The sequence below is a fragment of the Acipenser ruthenus genome, chromosome 24 (genome assembly GCF_902713425.1).
Source record: "Acipenser ruthenus chromosome 24, fAciRut3.2 maternal haplotype, whole genome shotgun sequence".
Classification (NCBI taxonomy): Eukaryota; Metazoa; Chordata; class Actinopteri; order Acipenseriformes; family Acipenseridae; genus Acipenser; species Acipenser ruthenus.
Window position 1 is genome coordinate 22,180,290 of NC_081212.1, and position 11,118 is coordinate 22,191,407.

General features: G+C 36.8%; 1 protein-coding gene across 1 annotated transcript; it reads right to left on the reverse strand.

The window, feature by feature from the left end:
• Positions 1-3,264: 3,264 nt before the first annotated feature.
• Positions 3,265-9,415, reverse strand: LOC117429178 (cAMP-regulated phosphoprotein 19). Its single transcript, XM_034048415.3, has 3 exons — positions 9,247-9,415; positions 6,556-6,678; positions 3,265-4,248 (listed from the first exon to the last, which is right to left on the reverse strand). Exons 1-3 carry the CDS (start codon positions 9,304-9,306, stop codon positions 4,078-4,080), a joined length of 354 nt encoding a protein of 117 aa, XP_033904306.1. The 5' UTR covers positions 9,307-9,415; the 3' UTR covers positions 3,265-4,077.
• Positions 9,416-11,118: the final 1,703 nt, after the last annotated feature.

Sequence of the window (11,118 nt, forward strand, 5' to 3'; positions counted from 1 at the left end):
TGAAGGATGGAAGGGTTCGGTGAAAATTTTATGTATCGCCTTGGATTGGAATTGATTGCAAGGGCAGGCTGCCTCCCAGCGGCTAAATTGTGATTTACTTCGTAACAAATTCCTCCTGTCAAATGATTAACCGCCGGTATGGACAAGAGAATGAACGAAGTCAAACGGTGTAGTGTACGTAAAACCGCAGTGTTTTACAATTATGTTTAATGTATACAGAAATATAACAGCCTTCTGTGCTTGGATCATGCGCGACTAGAGATCAGACCATTCTGACTTCTTAAATAAATGTAAATACCGATATAAAAACCTTCCCCAGGGGGAGGGCAGTGCCGTTTGCAAATTGCATGTTTCAGACCATGTATTAGGAAATACCGGTAATTCACTCCTCCAACATTGACTGGGGAGTTAAAAATGTACATTTCAAAACATTGTCCATTTTCCACGTGTCTGTTTTGATCTTTTAAAATCTGACTCCTGACTTGTAGTTTTCTTTTTAGTCAGCAGAGGGAGATTCAAATAGCTGACAAACTGCACTGCAAATGCAGATTTGACAGATAATTCGAAACCTACAGTTAAAGTGTGACAGTGACAATACAAAAGAAAGAACGCTTTTTTGGAACAACAGACGGTTTTTCTATCAGGCTCCTGTAACACGTTGTAAAAGCGGGCCTTCAAAAATAAAAAAAAACACATGGCTTCTTTAACCTCCAGAATGTCTGTATCTTTTAAATATTTCATAGAAATAATGTATTTTTGAATAAATCACATATATTCTACATCTACCTGCCGTAAATACAATTGTGTCCATTTTAATTGCATCACATGAGATAACAGTGTTTGCCATTGCGGTAAATAAACAGGGAAACCTTTTGGAACATCAGTCTGAAAAAAATAAAAAAAAACCTACAGGTTTCACAACCGTTGATAATTTGTCAGTTCGTGGGTTTAATTTGACTGTATAAGCTTTATAAATGGGATTAAAACATTACTATAGTATTATTATTGGAATTATATAACCATCAAACATTCATCTTCAGTTATTATTAAATCCGGTTAGGGAAAATCATATATAGGGTCAAAGTACAGGGTCAGCAATCCATTCAGTTGGCTTAAATGAATATGATCATTCCCATGTGAAATAAGCAAACAACATGGATAGTTGATGCTCTCTAAATTGAGTTGTGAAAGGGCAACTCTCATTCCATAAAGGGTGTGGTCTTGCCAGTTCACATTTTCCAGACTACTTTGCTTCTTAATATATCTAAATAAGGCATCAGGATAAAATGCTCTAGAATTATGGGAAAGCTGGAACCAATTACATTCAGTATGAAAAATAACCATACACTAGAAATATATCTGGAAATGTAAATCAGTGGTATCAACAGTGGCATTTAGCAAAAGTGCCACGCTGTCTCTACACTGCAGTAATTTGTGGTGCATTTGATAGCTAAAGGTTGTACTAGTGTGTACAGTACTGTATGTAATGGGATCCCTATGCGTCTGTAGATATAGTAAGACACTGAAAGAGAATGGCTGAAGTAAAGCTAATTGAAAAAAGCCCAATGTACAAAACATGCCAATTCCATACTAAGTGAAGAAAATTGAAGTTATTTTAAAAGTATGACCTTAAAAAATGGCAGATACATTTCCCTATATTTGCTATTAATCTACAACAGGATAAAAGGCAAAGGGTTTGTTTAAACAAAGTAGACCTTTTGTTTCTCAGTTAATTATATTGATTTGATAATAGCCTTTGTTAATCTTTTCAGGTTAATTAATTTCTGCACAATGAACAGTGAATGAAGGAAGAATTGAACTGTAACTATTGTATGTGCCTTTCACACTACCATTCAGATTCCATTTTCTACAGAATTAAGAGTAAACCCAGAAAACTAAAGCTATGCAAAGTGTACTAAAAATATTATGCTCAGAAGAAATGTTAATTTCCAAAACAAGAAAACATTACGGTTAATTGTGAACGCTGTAATACTCTACACTTATCCATACACATTAATTATGTCTTCAGAACATGAGCTAAAAATAATGAAAACAAAGCTCCCAGTAATCTCAAACGCCTCCCCTATCTGCCTCCAAATTCCAATTGATTTAAATACCATTCTCTCATATCAACTGTCTTAGGACTAGTTTATTTATAGATTTTCCCCCTTCCCCAATAACTTCTCCACACAGTGAACCATGATATACTGTAACTGATCCTGCTCCAAGAAAAAATATAATTAACTGTTGGGTTGGATACAAAAATCATAACCACAGCAGTACCATCCTTTATATTCATTATAATTTTCACATAAGCACATTGGGATCTGTATTCCAATATGTACTTGCGCTAATGAGAAGTAAATACAAGTTTCTATTTAGACATTGTCCAGGTATTTAAACCTAAATCACATTCTATATAGATTGCATTCTGTACTTCTAATCAAGAACACCCCTGAAATGACCCATGCAGCATTTGCATTTTTTTTTAATTTGCCTGTATAAACCTCCATTTTTTAATTTTTTTTATGTATAGAGCATGCTTCTCTTATCACCAACTTTACGCTTGTGGTCTGTATTGTCATCAGAACCTATGTTCATGTGGCCAATAGATATAGATAGCTACAATGGTTGATAGACATACAACAGATGTTCAAATTTCAAATGTTGTGTGTGTAAGGCGCATTCTGACAGTCAATTGTTCAGTTCTGATTATAAGAGAAATGTGAATTATACTCTCCCACAAAATGTGTTGAGGCTTCCACACAGGATACTGAAGGAGCTTGTGCATGATGACCTGTAGCCCTATAGCAGGCATTGCTGAAGTATGCCTGAATTAAGTAATATTAAGATGTTTTGATGTAATACTTTTTTACAAAGATAATAATGCAATAACCACGTTAATGAAGCCTCTTAAAATAACATTTCATTACCCATTGTTACATATGCCAAATTACAACCCACGACCCAAACACAGACACCAATTTTGGTCTGCAAGGATCATTTTTGATAGCCACAATATTTGGGGGAATATTATTTCTTGGTCACAAATTGCATTACCTGTAATACATTAAAATCAAAACAGGCATACACTACAATTGCCTCAAGCTACAGGTATTCAGCGTTGACAGGTAAGTGTACAATTCATATATCCCAGTGCAAAGAAATTGCCAGTATGTTTGACTACCAAGGTAAACATTCATCCAAGGTTCCACATTGTAAAAATAAACAATATCCAGAAAACAATAAAGCAATTGGAACACATTTGTGCAAAACTATTTTATTTACAAAAATGGCACAAAAGTGACTGCACAGTCTATACACATGCACACTTCAAACATTTCCTTTAGTGAGCTACCAACTACAAAACCTAAAATGATACAGGTTTAAATAGGTAAGGAGTTTTCAGCACACATTCAGCACTAGGTTCACATATATTTCTCCAGGATGGACAAATATTGCCCAACAACATATGCAATTGATAAAGCCGAATGAGGTTTAAGGCCATTTTAAATTCAAGATTTGAGGCAAGCAGACACCAACCTTTCACAACCCAGTTCATTTTCACACATGCTTTTTTTTTTTTTTAAGCAATCTGTGTAGTCCATTCTTTTATTTTTTTATATAAAACAAAGAATATAGCCGTAACAAGGGAAAAATTAAGCATGGACATGACTGAAGATTATATTAAATAATTCAAGCACACTACTTCATTTAGATGAAGGCTATAAGGAATGATACAGTAAAAATGTAAAACTTTCTAAAATGTCAATTCCTGCCATCACTCCTACACTAGGAAATAGTTAATATGTACACTTCACCCAAAACTACAGTATACTTAAGCCATCAAAACTTTTGCAAGTTTGTGGGTCTCACAGACATTTTTTTTTCTTCAGCAGTCATTCCAGGTACTACACTTTTGTAATTCCTCCACAAGCAGCACTATTAACTGGAATCTGCCTACTCATCAGTCTTTCCAAATGACTTTAGTGTAAAATAAAGTTAAGAGATGAATAGGGACAATAAGGGTGAAAAACAGGAATGAGAAGAAAAGGGTGCACTGTCATATCTTATAAATCAACCAGCCAGCTTGCTGGCAACCAGGGAAGGTTTTCTCTGAGGCAAGTCTTGTGGAGTGGGGATGTGGTCTCCAGTGACCTCAGCTTTCTCAGTGGTAGCTGTCGGCAGCTGTTTGTTCTTCATCTTGGCCTTAGCCATATTGTAGTCACCAGAGTCAAAATATTTTTGCTGCAAAATACAAATAAGACAATACAGTTATTCAGTACAGGCCAATGTTAAACCCCAATAGTCGTAAATTAAAATGCCAGGTTTGTTTTTCACTGAGCTTTTTTTATTTAATTTAATTTATATTTTTATATATATATATATATATATAATATACAGACGTGCTCAAATTTGCTGGTACCCTTACAGCTCATTGAAATAATGCTTCATTCCTCTTAAAGTGATGAAATTAAAAGCTATTTTATCATGTATACTTGCATGCCTTTGGTATGTCATAGAATAAAGCAAAGGAGCTGTGAAAAGAGATGAATTGTTGCTTATTCTACAAAGATATTCTAAAATGGCCTGGACACATTGTTGGTACCCCTTAGAAAAGATAATAAATAATTGGATTATAGTGATATTTCAAACTAATTAGTTTCTTTAATTAGTATCACACATGTCTCCAATCTTGTAATCAGTCATTCAGCCTATTTAAATGGAGAAAAGTAGTCACTGTGCTGTTTGGTATCATTGTGTGCACCACACTGAACATGGACCAGAGAAAGCAAAGGAGAGAGTTGTCTGAGGAGATCAGAAAGAAAATAATAGACAAGCATGGTAAAGGTAAAGGCTACAAGACCATCTCCAAGCAGCTTGATGTTCCTGTGACAACAGTTGCAAATATTATTAAGAAGTTTAAGGTCCATGGAACTGTAGCCAACCTCCCTGGGCGCGGCCGCAAGAGGAAAATCGACCCCAGATTGAACAGAAGGATAGTGCGAATGGTAGAAAAAAATCCAAGGATAACTGCCAAAGAGATACAAGCTGAACTCCAAGGTGAAGGTACGTCAGTTTCTGATCGCACCATCCGTCGCTTTTTGAGCGAAAGTGGGCTCCATGGAAGAAGACCCAGGAGGACTCCTCTTTTGAAAGAAAAACATAAAAAAGCCAGACTGGAATTTGCTAAAATGCATATTGACAAGCCACAATCCTTCTGGGAGAATGTCCTTTGGACAGATGAGTCAAAACTGGAGCTTTTTGGCAAGTCACATCAGCTCTATGTTCACAGACAAAAAATTAAGCTTTCAAAGAAAAGAACACCATACCTACAGTGAAACATGGAGGAGGCTCGGTTATGTTTTGGGGCTGCTTTGCTGCGCCTGGCACAGGGTTCCTTGAATCTGTGCAGGGCACAATGAAATCTCAAGACTATCAAGGCATTCTGGAGCGAAACGTACTGCCCAGTGTCAGAAAGCTCTGTCTCAGTCGCAGGTCATGGGTCCTCCAACAGGATAATGACCCAAAACACACAGCTAAAAGCACCCAAGAATGGATAAGAACAAAACATTGGACTATTCTGAAGTGGCCTTCTATGAGTCCTGATCTGAATCCTATCGAACATCCCTGGAAAGAGCTGAAACTTGCAGTCTGGAGAAGGCACCCATCAAACCTGAGACAGCTGGAGCAGTTTGCTCAGGAAGAGTGGGCCAAACTACCTGTTAACAGGTGCAGAAGTCTCATTGAGAGCTACAGAAAACGTTTGATTGCAGTGATTGCCTCTAAAGGTTGTGCAACAAAATATTAGGTTAGCGGTCCCATCATTTTTGTCCATGCCATTTTCATTTGTTTTATTATTTACAATATTGTGTTGAATAAAAAATCAAAAGGAAAGTCCGATTTCTATTAAATATGGAATAAACAATGGTGGATGCCAATTACTTTTGTCAGTTTCAAGTTATTTCAGAGAAAATTGTGCATTCTTCGTTTTTTGTGGAGGGGTACCAACAAATTTGAGCAAGTCTGTGTATATGTATATGTATATGTATATCTCTCTCTCTCTCTCTCAAAACACTCCTAAAACAATTTGAAATACAATTACCAAAATGTATAGCGTTTCATACACTTAAGATGTACAGACTGGCTGTTTGTAGAACACTGAGGTTTTATATCCCCCCATCCCAGCCCCTCCTCAAGACCAATATAAAAGCAAGCACCATGGAAGAAGTGAATTAATTTATTAAACATTAAGGTTAATTCTAAATCTAGATATTGATATAATACTAATTTCAACAATTTATGCTAGTGCAAGTTGTGAGAGCATTCACTAGCTAAGAATTAACACCACTGTACTTTAGGTGAAATGTCTTCCAACTTTTTAGGTATCATAACTCATACACAGAGTTTACACATTGGACCTAAACAATTACACACACACACACATAAATCATTCTGCCCATCCCACCCCTGCCCCCCACACCCCCGCCCCTGCCCCCCACACACACCATTCCTACCATACTCCATTTAAAAAAAAAAAATTTGTAAAAATACCCCTTTCTGAAGTCTTTTCCTTAAAAGATCAGAGCCACCCGGCTTTGAACCAAGATGAGGGTATCTAGCTTTCAGCTTGGCTTCTTCTACCTTTTCAGGGCTGACCACTTTGTCCTCCATTTCCTTAAAAAAAAACATCAATTATAATTTGAACCTCAAGCATTTAAAAAGGCATGAATAAAACCCAGCAAGGTGGATCGTCAGAGCATAGCTGACTAATGGATGAGATCATCATGTCCTCACTGAAAGGACAGCTTGAAAGAGGAAGAGCCCATAGCTTGTTTTAAAAAGTCCATTAAAAGGCAAAGTTATTTTTACAGTTTTGATGCAGTTTAATCTCTGCTGACCTTGTCTCTAATCAGATGGGGCAGGTACTGTCACTGCACACAAAAGGAGTACTAAAGCTTGCTTCAACTCATCCCATCCAATTCTAATGTTAGACTTCAACAGCGGAAACCGATTACTAAAGAATAACTGTGTTACTTCATGCTTCATCAATGTGCATTTTCTTCAGAAGGTATTCCATTAAACCTTTTCATGGCCACCTTTGATCGAGACCAAGAAGCATCAAAGAGCGTTCTATGAATACCTAAGATTTGACACTGCATAAATATTTTAGAAGTGATTGGTGCATCTACTTAAAGCTTGTACAGCAATAACAGCACTCCCACATACCACTAAATCGGACCCAAAACAGTCTAGGAATAGAATATTTCTATTGCAGCTATGCAGACAGCACGAATATAAAAGCCCCCTAACAATGTTAACTGACCAAGAGGCTTACCTTTTAATAAACAAATGGATCTTTCTGTAATTGGGGCAAGCAATTCACTTCTATTTGTAAATGTAACTGTAAAGAAAAGTTCTTGGTACAGTAATATGTTAACATGTGACAGGAGACATGGTCAGAATGACAGAGCCAAACAATTGAAGCATTTGTGTCTCGGGGGCGGGGGGGGGGGGGGGGGTGGGGGGGGAGAATAAACTCTGTGAAAAGGCTAATGTTTTAATCAAAGACTATTCATTGAGAGAAAGCACTGCCAAACACCAAGATACTGAACTTCAAGCAAGGATAACTACTTTTTCATATTTTGCTAGACAGTAATACCGTATTTTAATTTGTGGGTCTCTAGACTCTATGGTATCTGAACAGATGTTGTTTAAGTCTTGCATTAGTTAGAGGTTATTACATTGTATAGGACTTAGGGCTTTAGCAGAATAAATGAACAGAAATCAATAGTGGTAGAGATCCCCAGCGATATTCTTTTGAGAGCGCTTTTAAAAGACTTGCATGCTTATGTTAATAACAAATCCAACCTCAAGCAAGGACCTGCATGAAGCAAACAGAAGAAATCCATAATGATTTGAATGTAGAATTTCAGATTCTAGATAACACTGCTTAAACAGTGTTCAAATATTAAGCTGGCTGAAATGTTTCAGAAACAAATGCAATTATTTTTTGTTTGAAGATTCTACCACTAGTTATACTAGCCATACCCAAACCCAAACCCAATGAGCCAACACAAAGTATTGGTAAAGTATCACACCTTTGTCCCACCCAGACAATCCAGTCTTCCTTTCTCGGTTTCAGTGGGTGTGACAAGCTGTAGCTATTACAGTATTTTCAATGATTGGCTATAATTTTTTACTTTAACCTTTTTTGATCCATGCAATTTAACATGGGAAATAAATGGGGATTCGTCATGGTGTTACTATCCGTGGTAATTCTACACGTTTGGCAGTAGCTGGAATTGATTAACGGATAGGTTAATGTTGGAAATATCAGCTCTAGAAGCATTTTTACTTGAGAAATATTTTCAGCTAAATATTCTACTGCATGCAATACAGGTAGCATGGGCCGTTCTAGTTCCTGATGCTGTCAAGTACATTTGGAAGTTCACAATAATCTGCTTTCTAAAATAGCATAATGATCAGTTTGCCGCCCATCACTGTATAACAGTGCATCTTTAAGTGACTATTTTGCAGAATAAACTGCACCCTGGATTAATCATCAATGTGATTACGCGTCGGGTTAGTTTCATAATAAAGTCTAGCTTAATTGAGCACTGAGTCTTAATACTTCCGATGAGCTTGAATCAGTAACCGATTTTCAGTGACCTTGGTTTCAAAACAATGCATTTTTCTTAAAACGCATATGGCATTTCACCGTTTATTACCACAACCAACGACACTACTAATACTGTAACACCATAGTTTCAATGCATCGAGCAACAACAGAAATCTAAGGCGGCGACATTTTCGCTGGTAATATAGACCAAGCCCAAAACGGCGGTGTCACATCAAATTACTCGGGACTGTACTGTATTTGTATACCGGGGATCCGGACACAATCATCACTGTATTCTGCTGAACCAGGCCCTCCCGTCTGTGGAGCAAAGCAAAGTTTAAACCGTCCATCATTTTAGATATAAAAATACCACCACCCAACCAGAGATTAATTTCATCGTATATGAATACAACATATTACAAACGCTCAGGCATTAAATCTGAATTATATAATAAACACAAACCCCATGCGGGAAGACATTCAGTCTGTGTCCGCTTCATGCTTGATTTGGACTGACTGAATGACTGCACAACACAGTTCATGCAGACAGTGCACCAGGCAGACGGAATCAAAAAACAACCACTCTGTCTCACACATAAATACTAGTCCTAAATCTGTATTACCCGCTGCTCCTCGGTTGATGCCTCTTCGATGGTCTTCGTTCCTTCAGTTTCATTTGACATGACTGTAAATAAATGGAAATAAACAGCAAACCCGAGCCGTTCTCACTACTACCCCCTTCTCCGTACAGTCTATCTGTACCAAACACCTCCTCCCGCGGAAAGATGGCGGCCGGTTTAAGACGTCATTTCCATCTGGATTCTACAAACTTAATTTTGTGTTTTATTCGCGGGGGAAAAGCAAAAGGACAATTTTTACAGACATTGTGTATAATTACACGTAAATAGGGGTATATAACGTATTCTATATATGTTCCATAGTATTTTACATTTTGATAGAAAATTGTAGTTTGTTACGCGAAGTGTATTGTGGGAAATGTAGTTTTGCTGCCCCCCCCCCCCCCCAATTATTTATTTTTACCAATGTAAAAATTACAGTACAAATGAGTGACATATTGGAAAGGAACATAAGAACAAGAAATACAATAGACATTACAAGGGGGTGATACATTACATTCAGATTGCAATTAACATGACATGTTAAGGAGATGAATAACATGAAGAAATTGTAAACTGTTTAACCCCATTAAACAAAATGGAATTGCGTTAACAAATCATGTGACTTGCATGCTAGTTTAGAGATTGTACATCACGTTTTATCTCATGAGTAAAGGCTATGACCAAAGGCTTCAAGCTTCCCCATTTACATTTGCGAATAAAAAAATGTTGCTAACAAAATAATAAGATTTACAATAAATAAAATATCACTATTACAGGTTGGATTAAAATACCATATAATGCCATCATAAATAAAATCTGGTAGTTCTGAAATTGTTATAGACAACCAAGTATGAATTCCATTCCAAAACTGTTTAGTACAAGGCCAGGAATAAAGGTTGGGTAAGTAGGATTAACTTTACAATACTGACGTGAACCTCTAATGAGAAGTACTAAAGCATTGAGTATGGCTTTAATAATTTTATTTATTGTTTGTTAGTAATTAAGAGATTTGTGCAGAAAATCATTATAAGATAGATATAAACCCTCAGAATCCAGTAAATCACTTTGATAACAATGGTTTGATAACAAATATAACATTTTGTTATCAAACCATTCATTTTTAAACACCGATTTCTTGTTTATTTAGATCACTCTGTTATTCCATAGCATTGAGTTGTGAGGTGAGAAACTGTGACCAATTTGCAATATACCAATGCCTGTTTGTAATAGATCATTTAATGGAAAGATTGCTGATGCCTTCCTGATTTCTGTCAGCTAGTTAGAAATGGAGGAGGGGGCTGCTCAATAGTGTAGCTTCAAAGATTGTTCAAAGTGAAGACAGCAGCTTAAGCAATGACGCCTGGTAAAGAGTAAGACAATTGATTTAGAACCTTAGTGATTACACCTTTAGCATACCAGCCTCTCCCAACCTCCTTAATAGAAGCTGTTTTCAGAGCTACCATCCAGGTATTCCATTTAATGGTCCTGATCATACCCTCTCAATCCCAGCCATATGCACTGGTTATTTTCCCGTCTAGCATTAATGTTCTGCTTTATACAGAAGCTTGCATCACACCACAAGTTTATATATCACAGTCTTACGTCACTGATCACTGGCGAGGTGTGGGAGGAAGAAAGGCACCATTAGATACTGCAGGAGACAGCAAGGCGTTATACTAAAGCTTAGAAAATGAATGATTTAATAGTGGCAGATCTAAACCACCTGGAATTTTCCACTGGATGTTGTGACCTGTTTTTTTAACATCTCTGAACATAATAAAAGATTCTAGGATAGAGTTATTAATATCCACCACTGTTAAAATCATTACAAAGACATCTGGACATGTACAAGCACATTAGGACCAGCATTTTACC

Bases quoted from the DNA above. Each gene is read 5' to 3' on its own strand.
- LOC117429178 (XM_034048415.3), bottom strand. From the start codon at position 9,306: ATGTCAAATGAAACTGAAGGAACGAAGACCATCGAAGAGGCATCAACC. The intron at 6,679-9,246 runs GTAATACAGATT...TTTTTTTTTAAG, and splicing joins CATCAACCGAGGAGCAGCGG to GAAATGGAGGACAAAGTGGT. The intron at 4,249-6,555 runs GTATTTTTACAA...TGTATTTTGCAG, and splicing joins GGAAAAGACTTCAGAAAGGG to CAAAAATATTTTGACTCTGG.